We start from the raw sequence: 20,534 nt of genomic DNA, 5'->3' as shown, positions 1-20,534 counted from the left end.
GCTGTGAGGCTCTCAGGTGCCCCTGGAGGTGAGGAGGAGCTGTCCTTGGGCATTTACAGCATTTACCTGCATGAAACCTTGGCCACCCTGGCTGGTGCTGAGGGGTGTCCTGCTCTGAGCAGGAGCTTGGACTGGAGACCTGCAGGGCAGCCTGAGGGGACACGGCCCTTAAATCCCTAAATCACCTTTTTAATTGCACTTTCACCCTTTCCTGACACCCTGAGGGCATTTGGCTTCCACTGCTGTCCCAAGGGACAGATGAACACTCTCCCCAGGGCTGGGAAGCAGGAGGATTGTCTGCCACCTCACACTGGTGAAAGAGCCTCAGAGATGCTCACCAGGCCCTTCCACTGCCAGGCCAAGCAGTCCAGCCTGGCTGGATGCTGCATGGAAAGGCAGGAAAAGCTCTGGGCAGTGGTTTTAAAGAGCTAAAAACCAAACCTTAAACACGAAATTGCCAAGACTAAAGAACTGTGCTGTGTTCTGGGGCCATGCAGATGTGATGCCCAGCATTTTAAGTTACCTCTGTTACGTGCCAAGTGAAAAACATCTCCCTGTGACATGCTGCTGCCGACCTCAGTGTCCAAGGCTCACCAGCAGCTCTCCCAGCCCTCCCCAAACCCCTCCATGTGCTGCCCAGACCCTCAGTGTGAGCAGTGCAGAGCCCCCCTGCACACACAGAACCCCCCCCAGCCGGGTCAGGGGGTGCTCTGAGCCCCCCTGCACACACAGAACCCCCCCCAGCCGGGTCAGGGGGTGCTCTGAGCCCTCTGCTGACACTTTGCCATTGTCCAATGAGCCCAAGCTGTGTCTGAGCCAATTTGGCTCCACTTGAGCCCTTTCTCAGACTTCTGAACCACCCCTGGCATGTCTAGCAGGAGCTTGGGCACTGCTGGTTACCCTCTCCCCACTGAGCCGAGTTTGGTGGGTTCAAACATCCAACATGGAACACTCTGGAGCATTGAAGCAGAAAGAACTCTGGGTTGAGAGTCCAGCCCTTCACCAGCATGGACATACCCACAGTCCTTGATGGAAGTCAAGGCCTTTCCTCTTCCAAAAAATCCCTCTGGTGATTATTATCATTTTTGCAACGTTATAAAGCTTTTAGAAGATGGATTCGTGGATTTTATTGGTGTCCAGGGGATTTTGATCACGTCTCAGGAGACTGAGTGGAACCTGGGCATGCAAATCCAGTGGTCTGGTGTTCCCTCGTTGTTCAAGCACAGTCCTGCTCCCAGATTCCTGAAGGCAATGGCTCTAAAAGGAGCTTGTGATGGAAACTGGGCTCAACCTGGCTCAGCTCTGAGCAGTTCTGAGCTGCATCCCAAAATCCTGACCCACAGCAGAGGAACTGGGATGGGATGTCTGTCCCAGGAGGGGAACCCCCAGGGCAGAGTCTGCTGCTGCCTCTGTGTAAATCAGAGCTCCAGAGGGTCTCTCAGATCACACCTTGGAGGGGATGGAACCTCCTGACCCTTCTCCTCCCTTGGTGGATGGAGCAGCCAGTGACTCCAGAGCAGGCACCTGGTTTTCAATGACTGTTGTTTTGATGACACAAATTTGGTGTTCACCAGCTCCTGCTCCACAGCCCTGCTCTTCTTCAGCTCCCAGCACCACTCAGGGGATCAGTCACAGATTTTCCCACAGGGCATGAAATGGGAGGGGTTTGTCAGGCTGTAAAATTTACACATCCCATGGACAGACAGTCCCAGCTCATGCTCCCTAAATCACCTGAAGCTGAATTTTAGCCTTACATGTCATCTTATTCTTGCTGACCCGATCTGAGGTTCATTTTGTATTTACAGATGGAGGTGGCTCTGAGCCTTGCAGGTGATATTACAGTGGTGCTGGATGGAATGGAAGGTTTTTGATATCAGGATGTGTTACTCAGGGTTGTTTGGGTGGAGTTTTCAGGGTAAAGGCCGTGTCTGGGTGGGGACTGTGCTGTGATTAACGCTTGGTGCCCCTTTAGCACCACCTGGGCACTGGCATTTGCAGCTTTTTCTGGGCTAATCCCTGGAAAGAAAGCCCAGAACTGCTCTAATCTCGAGAGTCCCTCAGCTCTCCCACCCCAGGAGCCCCCTCTGCCCTGTCCTTTGACTGGGAGCAAAGCCAGGGCTCCTTAAAAATTCCAAACTAACCCCAAACCAGGAGGTGTTTGCAAAGCACAGGGTAAGGCACTGGTGGTTTACAAATCCACATCCTCTGCCCAGCCTGGAAAATGGAATATTCCCCTGTAACAACAAAACTGATGGTCCCCAGGGCTGCCAGTGCAGCTGCTTTGCCACCCCTGACAGGTGACAGGAACACACTTTGAGAAGCAAATCTGCTGAGGTGATGCAGCCAGAGCCCCTCACCCCTGCAGAGAGCAGGTTCCCTCCTTTGCTAATTTGCTCATTTGTCTTTTTCACAATGTGCTGAACCTGCCTGTGTTTAATTAATCTTACAAATCTAATCAGGTCTAACTGGCACCTTTCCCAGCCCTCTCACCTTTGAATGAGGAACCCTTTCCCTGCTCCCCTCTGGCATCAGGCACAGGGGACCCTCCTCCAGCTTTTCAACAGGCAGAGCCTCCAGGTTAAAGGCAGGAGGGGTCAGTGTCAGGTGATAAAACGGTGATTTATTTTTATTCTGATCCTATTTCTATGTCCCACAGTCACCCAGCTTTCCTGTAGTTACTTTCTAGAAACTGTGAAGGCTCCTAATGAGGAAATTTGTGGTGATTCTTGAACGATGTCACGGGAGTTTTTCACAGCCCTGGTGGAGTCCCAACAAGTGTCACTGAGCTGCCCACCCCCTCTCCCCCCTCCCACAGCACACACCTGGGCTTGGCTGCTTTCCTTGCTCACAGTGGCACATTTGCAGCTCAGGTTTTACCTGCAGAGGTGTAAAATGAGCCCAGTGCCAGTTTTGGTCCCTGGATGGAGGTGGCAGAGCAGGACAATGGTCTCAGCCAAAGTACCTACAGTCCATGAGAGCACTCCTGTGCCACACAGCTGGGTCCAGCTCATCCACAAACACCACAAAGCTGTTGATTTTTCCTGCAGGAGCTCCCATTTCAGCCCCATCCCACATTCCAGCCAACAGCACAGATATCCCAGATCTCAGCCCTGCAAACCCCAATTCACTGATCTGCTTTTCACTTCATTCCCTCACATGTACTTCCCAGCACTGCTGATACTTCCAATACTTAAGGGTTTTTGGGTTTTTGTTGCAAAAGATTCCACTTGTCTCTTTTAAACTCTGATTATTGCACGAGATGTGCTCTGGCCTCATTAGGTTTGGCAACAACCAGCTCACCTTCAGTAAGTTTCTACTGAAACCCCCCTGATGTCTGTCTGACAAGTGGTTCATGCAGAACCCCAACCCAGGGCTGTCTGGGTATTTTCACTTTTCATTCCAGTTTGCTCTTTTTTTCCCTTTTTTCCCCTGTAAATCTCCTAAAAACAAGATCTGCAGAAACAAAGGTCTCGTTTGTGGCTCTGGTGGGGCACGTCCTGATGCTTCTCTCTGGTTGAGTGAGAGCATGAAAAGGTCTGGGAGCTGATTTGAGCCCCTGCACAGAGGGAGTCTGTGCCTCAAACCGTGGTGCAAGGCTCACAGTTGGAGTTTTGGAGGCCAAAGTTCTACCAAAGCCCCTGAAGGAGCCCCTCCCCAAGTCCACTGCCCGTGGTCTTGCCAGTCTTGCTGTGGGCAGTGATCTCATACCTTGGTGCCAACCCTCTGAGCAGGGAAATGAGCTGCCCAAAGGCTCTGGAGGGAGACCTGGGAGCAGCCAGACACCAAGGAGACACCCTGCTGGCAGCCCCATGACCTTCACAGCCCGTGGTCTGGTCCCTGAAGTTCTTGAGAACCTGCCCTTTGGTGCCCAGAGAGCTCAGATGAGTCTCCCCAGATGGTCAGAGGGGATGGGACTCCATGCAGTGCAGATGTGCCTTTACCCTGGTGGTGCCTCCCACCATCCCCCTGCTCCTGCTGCTGCCCCAGCTCCTGCTCCCCCTTCCTGCAGGAACTGCTTCATTTTGGGGACCAGGCTGGAGGGGTTGGAGTTTGAGTCACACCAAACCCTTCAGTTTTGGTCCAGGTCTTCATGGCCCTGCTGTGAGTCCTTGGTGTCCCACCCAGCCCGAGGTTCAGTTGTGTTTCTCCCAAATCCCCTCATCCCAGCAGCCCTTTTTGGATCCTGCTGGGCTGGGAGACGTGGCTGGGTGACAGCTGAGGGTCCATGGGCTGGGCTTTTGGAGGAGAAAGCCCTGGAGATCCACCCTGAGCCTGCAGACGTTGGCTGGAGGTGTGTGTTGGCTCTGCTGCTGGGGTGGAAACCACAGGCAAACCGGAGCATCAGCTCTCTGATGTGGTTTGGAGTGTTGGGAATTCAAGGTAACCCCTGAGAAATGAGAGAAATGAGCAATGAGGGGGTAAGAACCACCCCCCACCCCGAGTGCTGGAATGACTTACACTGGAAAACTGCTGTGCAGGGGAAGCATCTTCAAAGAACATCTGCTCTGGGTTGTGCTTTTAGTCTTTTTGCTTCCTGAGTCCTATCAGGCTCCAGGGATATGTTTTGCCTGGCCTCACACGTGGGATCACCTGATACCACCCCTCCACCACGTTCCCCAGGATGGGCTTTGGGCTCAGCTGGGATCAGTAGAGCTGCTACTGGCTAGAAAAACAGGGGGGAAAAATGATTAAAAAGAAGGGATTTCTTGGCAATAATAAACCTGTGAGGAAAGGTTTGATTTTTCGGATCGATGCTCCTCTATTCCTGCCCAACAACTCTGGGAGTAAAGGGTATTTCTCATGATATCCATGAAATCCAGATTTGATTCTCTGTCAAAAATTATGGAAAAGGTATTTTTTGGCATTGGTGAGGACTGTGCAGGAGAGCTGTGCAAGGACACAGAGTGTCCAACAGGCTGAGAAAAGGCTGTAAGGGGAGAGCAGAGGAAACCTGGGCTGGTGGGAGGAAGGTGTCCCTGCCCCTGGCAAGGGGGTTGGAATGGGATGAACTTTGAGGTCCCTTCCAACCCAAACCATCCTGTGACTCCATGGAGATTCTGTGCTGGAGCCACAGAGGGCAGGGCTGGCTGGCATTTATCCAGGGGGATAATAAACAGGCAGAATAATTGGAGTTCATTGCCCATGAAGGAGTGGAAATTAGGAAAGGGCCCCAAACCTGCCCAGAGCTGACAGAGTTTGGATTTTCTATGGCAGCCAAGTTGGGAACAGCCATTGTTATGGACAGTTTTATTATGGACAGTTTTGTTATGGACAGTTTTATCGTGGACAGTTTTATTGTGGACAGTTCTTTTTAGGGGGGACTTGAGCACTCAGTAATAATCAGTAATAAACAGTATAATGTGCATCTCCAAGATTTGCACCCTGTTGCTCTCTCACTTGCCCAGATTCCTGGGGCCGTGTTGGATGGCAGAAAGGTCTGTTGGGAGCTCTGATGGATCTTTTACTCTGAGCACAAAACATCAGCCTGTCACTATTTTAGCCACTGTTTATTTTTTATTGCTGCATCCCGAGGTCTGTTTGCAACCTGATCATTGAATTTCCCCCCCAAAAAATGGTTCTATAAAACGAGGAAAGCACATCAACAACCCACCAAGAGCAAGGGACTCACTGCTCAGGGTGTTGTGGGTTACAGGGGGATGGCCCAGCACCAAAGCTGTGCCCTGGCAGTGGGATGGGGGAGACAATCAGAGGGTAAAAGTGCAAAACCCGTGGCTTGAAATAGGGACATTTCAATTGGTAAAGCAAAGCTGAACACACAAGGCAGGCAAAGGGAGGAATCCTTCCAACATTCCCATCACAGGCAGGTGTTCAGCCTCCCCCAGGAGTGCAGGGACCCATCACACACCCTGGTCACCTGGGAAGGCGGTGCTGGAGCTCCAAACATCCCCCACATCCTCCTCCTTCCCCAGCTTGTTGGTTAGTTGGTTATTTATCACACAGGGCACCTGCTCAGGGTGAGCCACCTCCCCTGGAAAGGCTCCAAAATGTCTCTTCTCTCACCAGTCCATGATCACCTCCAGGATTGCTGGCTCAGCAGAGTTTCCCATCCAAGCCCCTGGGCAGTGAGATCACCTGCATGGGGTCAGGTGTGTGATGCACCCCCCTTGAACCCTCACTGAGGTGCCAAGAGGAGCTGTGCTCCAGTTCCAACCTTCCTGAGGGGTTTCAAACCCCTCCACTCGTGCCCCTCTTACCTTTGGAGGGTGGAAAGCACATTTCTCACATCTTGTCCTGTCTGGACTGGCCCAAAGACGCCCACACAAGCTGTTTAACTCATTCCAAGGCTTCTTGCTGCTGCTCAGGGGAATTATTGACCCCTGGGATTGAAATTATCTGAGGGAAATGTGTAATTGGATCATGGGACAAGTTCCCAGGAGGAACTGTGGGGGCCACAAACACTATGGGGTGAGGAAACCACTGAGTATCATTTCACTCACTGTCCTTAAACAGGCCAGTCCAGAACCAGCCCCCAGCTCAGGACATCCCCCATCCCCTCTCTGCTGGACCCTGCCTGGACAGGCCACCTTTCCCCCTTGCCTTGGTTCTCATGGTGCCTCCCAGCAGAGCTGAGTTACCCGTGAAGGAGGCAAAGCACCATCTACACCGACTTCAGCAGCCCCAGAGCTCCCCAGGGGTCAACATTTTCTGCAATAATCATGGCAGTTTGTGTCTCACACCCTCCTAGAGCCCAGAACCCTCCACCCCCAGTGCTGCTTTGCTGTCCATGGAGAAAGGACACCCATAGCCAGTAGTGAAGAGGCCTAATTTTTCACTAAAGGAAACCACCAGGGCCGATTCTAGATGTGGTTTCCAGAAGATCCAACTTGGCTGGATGAGACATAAAACTCTGCCAGACCCAGCTCAGCCTGCTGAGACAGAACTGGGTGCCCCCAGGGTGGGCAGCCCAAGTGCCCACAGCCCCTGCTGTCCCCTCCTGGGCCAGGCTCATCCCCCCTGTGGGATAAACACCCTGGGTTGGTTAAGGCAGCAGAGCCACCCCTGTCCTGCTCTCAGAGGACTCTCCAAAGGTGCAGCCCACCCTTAGATGACACCCCAAACTGTGGGACAGCTGAGGTGGCCCTGGTCACACAGGGTACACTCACAGAGGTACAGGTCCCACCAGGACCCCCCGACCCGGAGGGGAGATCCCCCAAACAAACCCCAGCGTCTCCCTCTGGAAGGGAAGGTTTTTCCAGCGCTGAAAATCCTGCCGTGTTTATTGAGGTCACAATCCCGGGAGCCCGGATTTGCGTATGCAAATCATATGCATTTATGTAAATTCCCGGCCGAATAATATTCTCCCGGTGCCCGCAGAATAGATCCTCTCCCACGGCAAATCCCCTGATTGTGTTTTCCGAGCTGAGGGTGACATTGCTTTGACCGGGCGCCGCCGAACGTAACATTTCTATCTGCTGCGGGAACAATCGCGGGGGGAGCCCCGCTCCGGGCACGCACCCCCTGTGCGAGCCGCTCCATCCCTGGCCGGGAGCAGCGGCTCCATCTCCCCAGCCCTGCCTCCCCCACCAACCTCCCCCCCTCCCCACCCTCCCGGCCTCTGCCGGCGAAGCGCTGCGAGCCAAACCGCGGGCGATGCCAAGACAAAGCGGTGGCAGCAGATGCCAAATCACTTTCAAGCCCATGACAGGGCCCTGAGTCACCCAAACCGGAGCGGCTCCCCCAGAACGGGCTCATCAGCTCACAAAAGTGCTGTTGCTGCAGCAACACTAATCCACACGCCGGTGGGCAGGGAGAGATAATGGGAGGGATGCAACGCCCTCCCCCGTGCTCAGACGAGGGGAAATTACACCCGGCCAGAGGGATCTGCTGGCCCTGTTAGCAGGTCCTTTGTTGTGGGGACTCCTCGGGCAAAGGGTTCTGCCCCAGAGGGAACCACTCTGGGAGCAGGTGAAGGGCTCAGCTCTGACCTCACTCACTGCCCCACAAGCTGAGAGGGAGGAGGTGACAGAGCTCCCTGCGCTGTCAGGGCTGACTTCTGACTTCTCCACAAGGTCACCTGAGGCCCCGAGGTCTCAGCTGGACTGACTGTGCCTCACACCCAGTCCGGGCTGAGGAGCTTTTGGGTCCTGGCCCCAGTTCCTTGGCTCGTGTCACCAGCAGGTTCCAGGGCCACCCTTCCCCTCTCTGTGCTCCCCTCCTGTCCTGCTCCCCTCGGGGGCTCCCAGAATACTCTGAGCTGGAGGGACCCTCAAAGATCACCCCAACGACCCCACCACGTCCCTGAGAGCATCATCCAAACACTCCCTGGGCTCTGTGAGGGCTGTGGGGAACAGAAGAGCAGCAGTGGGGGTGACATCGGGAGGGGCAGCTGGGATTGCAGAGACAAGAGGGTTGCAATGAGCAGCAGCACAAAGGGAAGGAGGAAAGGCCAGGGGTAGGAGGTTTGTGGAGGAAGGAGGCTGTGATTGAGCAAAGGGAGTGTGAATGTGACACTTTTTGGGGGGAGACTCTCCCATCAGAAAGATAATGGCTTTTGGGGTGGGGCTGTTGACAGATGATGTCGGGTGAAACAGCCCAGCTTGGAAATGAGAGGCTTTCTGGGTGTTCAGAAGGCAGGAGGGGGGCAGGTTTGAGATTTGAGACTTGGCAATTAGCATCTCAGTGCTGAGCAGGGAGGACACAGGGAGGGAAGAGGAGAAATGAGAGCTGCAAAGGGGAGTGAGAGGAACTGCCCTCCCAGTTACAGCTCTGGGCAGAGACACAGCGATTCCAGCTCCCAGAGGCCCAGGAAAGCTCAGCCAGGCAGATGGGCTGGAGTGGCTGCAAGACAACGGCACTGACTGTGTGACAGCGGCACTGAAACCACCCAGGACATGCTGGTGCCACCGTGCACTCCTCCCTCTGCCACCCTGCCAGGCATCTCTCCATCCTCCCTCACAGAGCGGGGAATCCCAGCAGAGCATCAGTCAGGTCTGTCCCAAACCCCCCAGCCAAGCTTCTGATCCTTCAGCAGGTTGCCCAGGACTGTGTCCTGGTTGTGTCTCTGAGGACAAAGGCCCCACAAGATCTCTGTTTCAGTGCTGTCACCTCACAGTGAGCAGTCCCCACGTGTTCAGAGAGAATTCCACATGTTCCAGCTTGTTCTCATTGCCCCTTGTCCTGTCTCTGGATACCATCAGAGGAGTCTGGCTGCAGCTTCTCCACTCCCTCCCACCAGTTATTTGCACACACTGACCAGATCTCTGCCTGGATTTCTCTGTATTTACACACACTGACCCCATCTCTCCATGGATTTCTCTGTATTTACACACACTGACCCCATCTCTCCATGGATTTCTCTTTATTTACACACACTGACCAGCTCTCCATGGGTTTCTTTCCCTCTGTCTCCACAGTTCAGCTCTCCCAGCCCCTCATACATCAGGTGCTCCATCCCCAGAACAGCTTTGCTCCTCCCCCACCTGCACAGACATTTCCCAGCCCCACAGGGCACTGAAGGGAGCATTTCAATGGCCTTTGGTGCTCTTGCCTGCCCACACAACGCCCAGGATTGCAAGGCAGGGCTAAATGCTCCCCTGCTGGACCCCTCTGACTCCATTCCCATCTCATCCCCTGCATCTGCTCTCAACCAGCTGCCCAGAAGGGAAAATGCCACTTGCCTTCCCTGCACAGCTCACCTGCCCGAGCCCCTGTGTGTGCAGAGGGAGGTGCTGGGGGGGTTCTGAGGCTGAAAGGCTCATCTGCTGCTCTCTTACCCAGAGGGGCTGCTCAGAACAGCCCCCTGACCATCCTGGGGGGCTCCACTGGACTCCCACCTGCGTGTCCACGTTCTGGGGAGCCCCAAACTGGACATGGGATCCCACAGGTGCTGAGTAGAGGGGAAGACTCACATCCCTCAGCGTTCCAGCCGTGCCAGTGCAGCCCCAGCACGCAGATGACCTTTTTTCCTTTATGGATAAAAGGGACTCCTGTTCCAGTTGTTGCCCACCAGGATCCTTGAGTCCTTTCCTGCCAGGCCCCAGCCTGTCCTGCTGCAGGGGGCTGTCCCACCCCTGAGGCAGGACCTTGCATTGGCTTTTCTTGAGATTCATGAGGTTCGGGGAAGTGTCCAAGGCCAGGTTGGACGGGGCTTGGAGCAACCTGGGACAGTGTAAGGTGTCCCTGCCCGTGTCAGGGGGGTGGAATTGGATGATCTTTAAGGTCCCTTCCAACCCAAACCAGCCTGGGATCCCATGGTTCTAATCATGCCTCTAAAACGAGCTGCTGGAGGGGAGGGGTTTGTCTCCTAATTGCACTGATTGAACTTCCTGTGCACGAGTCCTTTAACAACCATCCTGATCTTCCTTCTTCAAGGGCCCAGGACAGCCAGCTGGGCTGGTGGCAGCAGCTCCCAGGGTTCCAGTGGTGCTTGTGGGCTGTGGACGTTTCTGCACCGGGGTGTGCAGGCAGAGCCCTTGGAAAATGTTTAAAGCCCATTTCTGCAACCAGTGACCCTCAGCCTTTCACCCCAGGGTGGGCAATTCATCTGCAGAGCCTCACACAGTTCTGCTCACAGCAGCATGGGCTGGGCTTGGTGGCACTCACAGAACGTGCAACAAGTGTTGGGCACTGGTCTTTGTCTTTGAGAATTGTGCCTTTGCATTTGCCTGGTCTGAATTCCCACTCACCAGCCATTGTCTCACCCTCTTCTGCTGGACACAAAGTCTTAATCTTCCCCCTCTTCTCACTGTAACTAAATAATCTCTCAGAAGTCCTTCCAATAGACTAATCAAACTGTCAGCATAAGCCACTGCCTCAGCTCGCTGCTATTGCTCCTTTGTCCCCTTCCCATGTTAAACATCCCATTTACAAGGAGGAGGAGGAGGCTTAAACCTCTGCAGATTGTGCAGCACCGTGTGCTCCTGACGGGGAGAGACGGCCCAGGCTGGGCCAGAGCTCCGGGGAGCAAACCCTGGGCAGAACCCAGGGATGGGGGACGTGTCACACACATTTCCTCAGCCAAACTCATCTGATTTCCATCCAGAAGGTACCTGGAACAGCAAAGTCACTCCAGCAAGAGACCCCTCTCAGAAGGGATCAGACCTGCAGCTCCATCTCCTTTCCCTGCCAAGCACTCCCCCCCCATCCCCAGGGAGGTGTCCAGGGCCAGGAGCAGCCTGCTCTGCTGGGTGGCATCCCCTCCCGTGGCAGGGCTTGGAAGGAGATGATCTTAAAGGCGCCTTCCAAGCCAAACCACCCTGTGGTTCCATCATCTCTTTTGATCAGAGCCAAAATCACTTTGACTTGCTAAACCACCAGAACACCAACTCAGCAAAACCAAACCCAGTCAGTGGCAGGGCAGCACCTGGGCCTTCTGCAGGGAAGGCAGGTGAGACACCCCATTTTTATTTTATTTTATTTTATTTTATTTTATTTTATTTTATTTTATTTTATTTTATTTTATTATTTTATTTTATATTGTTTTGGTTTTGTTTTGTTTTATTTTATTTTATTTTGGTTTATATTGTTTTGTTTTAATTTTGTTTTATTTTATTTTGTTTTATTTTTGTTTTATTTTATTTTATTTTAATTTTATTTTATTTTTATTTTATTTTATATTGTTTTATATTGTTTTATTTTAGTTTTGTTTTAGTTTAGTTTATTTTATATGGTTTTATATAGTTTTATTTTAGTTTTGTTTTAGTTTAGTTTAGTTTTATTTTATTTTAATTTAATTTTGTTTTATTTTTATTTTATTTTATTTTATTTTATTTTATTTTATTTTATTTTATTTTATTTTATTTTTGGACGCTGGGCAGGGCAGTGGGTGCAAGGATGTGGGTGATGGCTGGCAAGCCCATGCACAGGAAAGCAGCTCATGCCATACTTACAGAGAAAAAAAAATCAAATAAAACAGCAAAATTTAATTCAGTTTGTGTGGAAAAAATCTCCCTGTGAGCCTTCTGGAGGTCTGGCCTTGGTCATCCTTCACCCAGAGGAACACCCACGTGCACTGCCCAGAACTCAAGGGCAGCTTCATCTGAGCTGATCTGGGAAGTTCTTCCCTAATTCTCTGAGGAGCCAGAGGAGCTGCTCTGGGGTGGGATCCCCCTGCTCTGCAGCAGCTCCACAGGGACCAGAGTGACCGTGTCCCCCCTGCTGCTCTCCACCAGTCCCTTGGGAATTCTGAGCTGCAGCCCCTGGGGTTTAAAGGGGAGAAGGGGCCCCCAGTGACAGGGAAGGCAGGAGATCCCATCAGCAGTGCCAGGAGCAACCAGGGTAGGAGGAAAGCTGAGGAAATCAATGTTTTCTGAAGCCCTGATGCAGCCAGCACAGCCCTGCCCTTGCACCCACCTCACCACCCATGAACCTTCACCTGACAAAGCCTCTCCTGCTCTCAACCTGCACCTGTTTGCACTGGTGAGATTTGCATTGCCCTGAAATCTCCCACATCAAAGAACTGCAGCTCTGCTGAAGGGGAGCAACCCCTGCCAGGCACCGACCCCTCCCCGGGCCCACAGCCCTGCCCCCCCAGGTACCCCTGGAAGGATCCTTCCCACGGGGAACAGTGGCCACCTCCAGCCCACCAGACACACCAGCTGTGAACAAGCCTCTGCAAATAAACCCAGTGTGGGAATTTGCTGTGTCCAACAGCAACAGCTCCTGGAGTGTGAGCAGCTGAGGCTGGGGCTGGGGTTGGTTGCTCCTGGACACGTCTCTGTTGGGATGCAGTTTGCTCTTGGCCTTGGCAGCAAGCCCAGGGCACGGGCAGGTGTATCCCTGAGGGTGTATCCCTGGGGGATGATTTGGGAGTTGTCCATCAGCTGGTGGCTGTACCTGTGGAGGGGCAGGCTCTGCAGCTCTCCTGGGAGCTGAGTCCTCCCATCCCCCTCCTCCTCAGCCCCAGGCTCTGTCCTGTCACCTCTGACTGCCTGAGGTGGCAGCTGGGACACCAAGGGGATGGATGGCTCCCCTTCTGCCCCAAAATCAGAGCCTGTCACAGCAGTGCTGGTGGGAAGGGATCCTTCCAGCCTGCATTCCTGACTCCTCTGGAGCAGCATTCCAGAGCAGCGGGGCTGTGCCCAGCTGACACCCCCAAATTCCCAAGGATGACACCCCCCCCACTCTGCTGGGCACCTGGAAAGGGAATCCTTCCTGATGCCCAACCTAAACTTCCAGGCTGCTCCTCAGATGTTTCCCCTTCTTATGTCATCTGTGATGCCAGTGGGAAGAGTTTGGCTCCATCACACCTGTAGCAGTTGTGGGACACCCTCAGTGAACCTTGTGAGAGGGAACAAACGGCCTCCCAAAAATTACCCTGATTCTTTCAGAGGTTTTGCAAACATGCAGGGCTAGGGCTGTGAGGAGCAGGAGGATCCTGCTGGTGGCATTGCCCAGCACAGCCAGGGGGAGGGGGGCACAGCCTTCTTGGGCAGCATCACACTGGCAGGGAAACCTCCTGGCTTTGTGGATCAGGAGAGGTTGTGGTGTCAGGAACAGCAGCAAATGTGGGGGGTTTAACCCTGGAAGAGCTGGATCATTTCCACCCTTTGCTTTCACCTTCATCTGCTTTTCTGCGCTGGTTCTTCTTCTTTTTTATTGACTGATAGAGCAGAATGAGAAATACATAAAATGATGGTTAATAATCCCATCTGTGACATAAATAGAATAAACACCCACACTGAGCAGGGCAGCCCCAACACTCACCTTGGTGCTTCCATGAGCCTCACCCTGGCTATTCCCTGCTCTGGCTTTCCCTTCCCATATCCCTGCAATCTTTTTCTTTTCCACTCATGTCTCCCTGAGATTAAACACTCAGAGTTGAAAGTAATCCATCCCCTGCCAGCCTGTCTACAGCGTGTCCATGCATGCATGCATCCATCCCTCCATCCCTCCCTCCATCCATCCATCCATCCCTCCATCCATCCATCCCTCTATCCATCCATCCCTCTATCCCTCTCTCCCTCCCTTCCTCCCTCCCTCCATCCATCCATCCCTCCATCCATCCCTCCCTCCCTCCCTCCATCCATCCATCCATCCATCCATCCATCCATCCATCCATCCATCCATCCATCCCTCCCTCCCTCCCTCCATCCATCCACTCACCACCAGCAGATGAGGAGCCACCACCTCCCTGGTGTCTCTCCGTGATTTGTCAGCTCTTCAGACCTGGCAGCTCCAACCCCTCCACCTCTTGCAGAGGACAGTTCATTTCCAGGCAGCAGAGAGGGTGGGGAGGATGGAAAGCACTCCCAGGGGTGAGATCAGAGTGGCTCAAGCACTGCCACTGCAGCACCGACTCCCTCTGGACCCACAGGGAGCTGCCACGGGGACTCAAACCCTTCCTGAGTGACACAGTCACACACAGCCCCCCACTCTGAGAACCCCTGAGCCACTGCCCAGCCCCAGGGGCTCCTCTGGTGGGGCACCATCCCCTGGAAGGGTGGCCTTGCTGAGCTCTGCTGCCTCTGCAGCTGCAGCACAGGGACAGGTGACAGGGACATGGGATCACCCCTCTGCAATCAGCAGAGCATTTGGCATCCAGCCAACATGAAAACACTCCCGGTGCTACTAAGAACAATTTTCTCCGTGTGCAGATATTTGGGCTTTTCATTTGAACTAATGCAGATGTAGCCTGGGATGTGTTTCAGTAGCTGCCTCAACATCAGCGCTGGTTGGAGGCTGAAATAAAACTCCAACAGCCCCTTCCTCTGACTCCTCAGCCCTGGAGCTGCCCCCCTTCAGCACCTCTCTGGAGAATTCCTGGGAGTTATTCCCGGGTGAACTCCTGCCTTTGTGAAGGGTTTGAGAGGGTTCCAGCCCTCAGGTGTGACCACACGAAGGGAGAACTGCAGCTGGGCAGAAAGTGGCCTTGTGGGCTGGGGAGTGTTGGGCAGGTCATACACACGGTTTGATGAGGTCCTTTTCAAACACACCAGCTGGAGACAAAGCTCTTGGCCAAGAGGTCCCATCGCTGGTGTGGAAAGTGCACAGAGACTTCCCAGGGCAGCTGAACAAGAAAGCCCCAAATCCCTCCCTCACCTTCCCTTGGCTGGAGGATCCTGTGTAAGAACTCTCTGTTTTATTGGCCCCCCAAGGATTGCAGAGCTTGGGGGGTATCTGTGGGGATGGTGATGTCTCAGACCAGAGAAAAAAGTGTCCACTCAGTGGGAAAGCTCAACACTCTGGACAGGCTGAGCTGAGATTAAGCAGGGGGTGATTCCTGAGTGAAAGTTTAATCAGCAGAGCTGCCACCCAGTCCCTCAAACTGCAATTGGAATGGAAACTGCTGCTCCCCCCGGGCCAGGCAGAGCTGTGACAGCAGAGGCCACTGGCACAACGGGCTGTGGGAAGCAGAACATGGACCAGAACTGGAAAACAATAAATACCTCTAAAAACCATGCAGTGAAAACAGGCAGAGACAGCTTTTCCCCAAGGCAGGAGGTGGCAAACAAGGTCTGAACCGTGAGCTGGATTTCTCCTGCTGGTTCTCAGCTTTCCCAGGGCATTGGGAGAACCTCAGGGATTGATCCAGGGCATTGGCACGGCATCAGAGGGCATGAGCAGGCCAGTGTTTGCCTTGTCAGCCTGTGCTGCTGGGGGAGGAAAAACCTCTTGCCCAGAGAAGCTGTGGCTGCCCCTGGATCCCTGGAAGTGTCCAAGGCCAGGTTGGATGGGTTGGAGCAACTTGGGCTGGTGGAAGGTGTCCCTGCCATGCACTGGGTGGGCTTTGAGGTCCCTTCCAACCCAAACCATCCTGGGATTCCATGATCAGGATTTCAAAGAGCTTCATTTCCATCATTCCTGGAGCTCTCAGAGACGATTCTGGCCGTGGCTTTCGAGGTATTTGGGAAGAGCAGTTGTTATTTAAGTGCTGCTGGGACAAAGGGAACAGGATCTGCTTTCAGCTGCTGAGTTCAGAGCTGAAAACATTCCCTCAGCAGCACAGCCCAGGAATGTTCTCCCTGCATTTGGAGGGGAAAGCAGCAGCACTGACCTCAGGCAGTCCCAGGGGCTCACTGGAGGCACTCAAAGGTCAGCCCTGTCCAGGGCTGAGGCAGCTCCCTGCCCACCTCCAGGATTCCCAGGGCTCCCAGGACTCCTTAAAGACAGCGACAGGTTAATGGGATTGCAGGAGAAAGAGAAAGGGGTGACCCCACCTGGTTGTTTCCCAGTCCCCTCCTGATCCTTCACTTCCTTTTTTTTCCTCATGAAACTGGAATGTGAAACACAGGTGAGCAACCCCCCAGGTCAGAGCTCGCCATGCCCTGCACACACAGCAGGGGATGGACAAACCTCTCCCCAGGGAGGAGCTTTCCTGCCAGGGCTTCCCCTCAGGAAGGGCTTCCAGAGGTTTGTCTGGGAACACTCAGCTTTTGGCAGGTGGTGAGGCCAGTCTTGAGCACTCCAAGCACCCTCCAGCCTCCTGCAGGCAGGGGAGAAGAAATTCCCCACAGCTCTGGAGCTCACTGTCAGGAAACCTGCCCTGATGGTCACCCCAAAAGCTGCTTTTCACCTGTGTGGGCACAGTTCCAGTCTGGCCAAATCCTGCTATTTCCTAGAACTGCAAGGTCTCATTTCTCCTGCTGCCACGTGTCTTTCCAACCAGTGGCCCAACTGGAAGATGAGTTTTCTGGCCAGCTCACCAGGAAGGATGAAGGTGGGAGGGAGGGCAGAGCATCCTCCACACTCAGGCAGTGGGAGGACACGAGTCAGCTCTGCAGGGATCAGAGGATGCACCCACTGGCAGCTACAGAAAGAGGGTCTGCACAGGACAATTCACTCCCAGGGCTTCAAAAGCCCATCCCAGGGCACTGGGAAGCCCAGAGAGCCAGCTGGGTGCCCTGCTGTATCTGCCACCAGCAGGTGGGGATGAAAGGAGTTGCTGGTCAAAGAGGGTCAGGACTCCTGAGAGGCTGAAGGGGGGAGGCAGAGGAAGAGAGAAGGGATCTCCTGTGTGTCTGCCATCAGCAATCGGTGCCTGTGTGTGCCCTGCAGTCCCACAGCACTCACAAACAACCTCACACGTGTCCACCAGCAGATAAAGGGGCTCCCAGCCCTGTGGAGCTGCCTGGATTGCAGAGATCCTGCCCTGAGGGTGCAAAGGGACTGGGCCTGGAGCTGCTGCTGGAAAGAGGGGTCTGTCACCTTCTGGGTGTAAAGCTGAGGGCAGGGGAGAGGGGCAGGAAAGGAGGATTTCCCTTTGATGTGGTGAGAGCCAGAGAAAGGTGGGCTCAGGCAGCCAGGAGGGGCACTGAGAGCATGGAGAGCAAGGCAGGGCAGGCTCTACCACCCCTGCAGGCACAGCCCTGGGGTCGTGTCTGGGCTTTAAAAATTGTCCTTGTCCTCCACCTGCCCCAAATTCACCCCGTGACATTTCCTCCCCCAACGTGATTCCTTCATCTCCAGGAGCTCCTGTGATTGAGATTTAACCTTGTGATTTAGATTTAATCTGTGATTTAGGTCTAATTTGTGATTTGGATTTAATTTGTGATTTGGGTTCAACTCTGTGATTTAGATTTTAGATTTAACACGTTGTGTTAGAGCCAGTATTTGCCCCTGGGATCCCAGATCTGGATTTCAGAGAGGTTTTGTTTCATCTCCACGTCTCAGCTGCTCCCCAGAGGAACCATCAGCCCACAGGACCCGGGGGCTGCAGTCACAGCAGCTCCCCCTGTGCCCTCCCAGGACTCCTGGGGAGATGGGGATGAGGGGCCAAGAGGAATTGAGGTTTTCTTTTTGTGCCTAAGAAGGGTCAGCAGTGGGGAAATCACTGACAGGGGGACAAAACTGAACATTGGGTGGTGACTGGAGAGGAGAAGGTGCTGTCAGTGAGGTCAACAAGGAAAATAAGGAGCAAACACTTGGGAGTGACGGAGGAGGAAAAGGGAAACATGGGAAAGCCATCCCAGCCTCAACAGAGGCACCAGAACCAGCTGCACATCCTTTACATCACTCAGATCATTAGTGTGTCATTAAATCCACCCCTTGGGGCCAGCCCAGTGTCCAACCTGAGACTCCAGGCTGGGAGAGCAGCTCAGGACAGGGACAATCAGCCACAGGTCTCAGGAAGCAGCAGCATCTCTGTCCTTGGAGGTGCTGGAATTGTAGGGGGACCAGGCCCTGAGAAACCTCCTCCAGCCTGGAAACCAACCCTGCCCTGAGCAGGAGGTTGGGCCAAAGCCCTGCTGAGGGCCCTCCCTTAACCAGGGACCACAAAGGATTGGTTCATTCCCACACAGCCCTCAGGTGTGGGCAAGTGTGTGAGGGAGGGACAAGTGAAGTGGGAGAGGTGGTTGATGCCCCCCCAGAGCTGCTGTTTGAAGGTGCTTCCATGGGCAGACAGGAATGTGCTGCACCCCAGGCAGGGGAGATGGGGAAAACAACCTGGGGAGCAACAACCCCCTGCACCTGTAAGGGCTGGGGGCCAACCAGCTGCACAGCAGGGCCTGGGGGGGCTGCAGGACCAAGATGGGAATGGGAAGCAGCCAAGGCAGTCATGAGGGCTGCCCAAGGACAGCACTGACAGCAGGTAGAGAGAGGAGATCCTTCCCCTCTCCTCAGCACTGGTGGGACCCCACCTTCAGTCCCACGGGCTCCCAGGAGGAGAGGAGGAGAATCCCAGAAAAACAGAATCTTCTGAGCTGGGAGGGGCCCCCAGGGCTCATGGATTCCAACTGCTGGCCCTGCACAGAACGCCCCAGCAATCCCACCCTGATGAGTCAGAACTCTGCCATATTTGCCCACGCTGGCCCCTGCCCTGTGAGGTCTCTGCTCGGAGCTCCTGCTGGCACAGAGCTGCTGCTGCTCCCTCTCACCTGGCCCCAGGGACCCCCCAGGCTGGGCTGGAGCCTGAGCAGCAGCTCAGCCTGTCCCTGTTGGTGTGACACAGCAGTGTCTCAGTGCTTCTCTAAAAAAAAAAAAAAACACCTGTTTTCACCCTTTGGTGACAATTTCTGGCCAGAGAAGCAATTTGACATTTAATGCTGGGCCACTGCCAGCTCCTCTCAACTCTGCCCCTCCCAGCACCGCTGCCCCACTCAGCTGCTGCTGCAGGTGGGGCTGGGGTGGCTCAGTGGCCGCTGGGATCACCTGCACAGGTGTCCAACCAGCCTGGGACACCTCTGACCCCTCTCTGGGAACGCTGGTCCCTCTGCTGACAGACTCACAGGTGTTGCCTCCCCAGCCCCAGCCCCTTGCAGGTCCTGTCAGACCCTCCAGCCCCTCGGGGGAGTCTCAGACATTTGGGAATATCTGGAATGGCTCCAGAGAGCTGAGCCCTCCCTCCGTGCCCACCAAGGCCCGGGGTGTCCCCAGGTGGGAAAGCCCTTTGCACACCGGTGGTGCCAGCAGCAGAAAGTCCCTTTTCCTCAGGAAACACCCATTTCTCAGTGCTCTTTTTGAACGGTTTCTTCACCCTGGCTCACCAAATTCCTGCTTTTCAGTACTTTTTTTGTCCCCCTGAACTGCGGGTTCCCTTTGGCTCACCAAATTCCCTCTGGGGTGGGGGTGGTAGGGAAGGGCAGGACCGTCAGTGGCAGCAGTTCCCCAGCGCTCACGCTGTCCCTGTCCCCGCAGGTCCCTCGCCCTGGGGCAGCAGTACAGCTCCCTGGGGTCCCAGCCCATCCTGTGCGGCTCCATCCCGGGGCTGGTCCCGAAGCAGCTCCGCTTCTGCCGCAACTACATCGAGATCATGCCCAGCGTGGCCGAGGGGGTGAAGTTGGGCATCCAGGAGTGCCAGCACCAGTTCCGCGGCCGCCGCTGGAACTGCACCACCATCGACGACAGCCTGGCCATCTTCGGGCCCGTCCTGGACAAAGGTGACACCGCGGGGCCCCGGGGGCAGCTTGGGCGGGGCGGGCAGAGCTGGCACAGCTGGCACAGCCCTGCTTGGCCTCTGGGTACACCTCATCCTACCGGGAACGTGGCAGGGAATGACCCGGACCTCCCAGCTTTCAGCCCCAATTTCCCCGTTTTCTTTTTCCCAGTTTTTTTTGTGTGTGTGTGACATCCCAGGGAAAGGCTCTGCTCCCACCTCAGAAGGACCAGGGAGGATGGAAAGCACAGGAAGGGGGAGGTTTAGCCCCAGGCACATTCCCATGTCCTGGAATTGTGGGCTCCATCACAACAGGGACCAGCAGAGCCGGGGAAAGCCAAGGAGAGGGCTGTGGTTGAGTTCCTGGGATTGATGCAGGATCACTGGAGCTCACCCTGCCCACCCCAGGAGGTTTCCCCACCAGGGAGAAACCACGGCTGGGAAATCCACGGTCCTGGAAATTCCGAGTTGGAATTTCAATGGATCTTTTCACAGATGAGCCCAAAATGCTCAGGGCTGGGAACAAAGGGAGAGAACAAATGTGCTTTCCTAAATGTGCTTTCCTAAATGTGCTTTCTTTCTTCTCTCTTGCTCCTCTTCATCCTTTCTGGATCCATTGACATGGATCAGGCACACTGGGAGCACGTGGATGAGACACCATAAAATTGGGACTCCCAGGGGGATCATGGGCCAAAATGAGGTTTCTGGGCCCCAGGACACCCTGAAGGGAAAGGCTGGAGGGCTCTGGTGGCAGATCACA

The 20,534-nt window shown here is 54.5% G+C and overlaps 1 protein-coding gene across 1 annotated transcript in view; it reads left to right on the top strand.

Annotated features, from left to right (window-relative positions):
* The window catches only part of WNT3 (Wnt family member 3), a 37,358-nt gene that overhangs the window by 7,588 nt on the left and 9,236 nt on the right, over positions 1-20,534 (top strand). The window contains exon 3 of the mRNA XM_027902765.1: positions 19,537-19,778. Coding sequence (XP_027758566.1) covers positions 19,537-19,778 — 242 coding nt within the window. The remainder of the gene's footprint in view (positions 1-19,536; positions 19,779-20,534) is intronic.

Source organism: Empidonax traillii, unplaced genomic scaffold (assembly GCF_003031625.1).
Source record: "Empidonax traillii isolate 1590-97213 ecotype Southwest subspecies unplaced genomic scaffold, ASM303162v1 scaffold909:size282043, whole genome shotgun sequence".
Taxonomy (NCBI): domain Eukaryota; kingdom Metazoa; phylum Chordata; class Aves; order Passeriformes; family Tyrannidae; genus Empidonax; species Empidonax traillii.
This window is presented reverse-complemented; position numbering and strand designations above follow the sequence as displayed.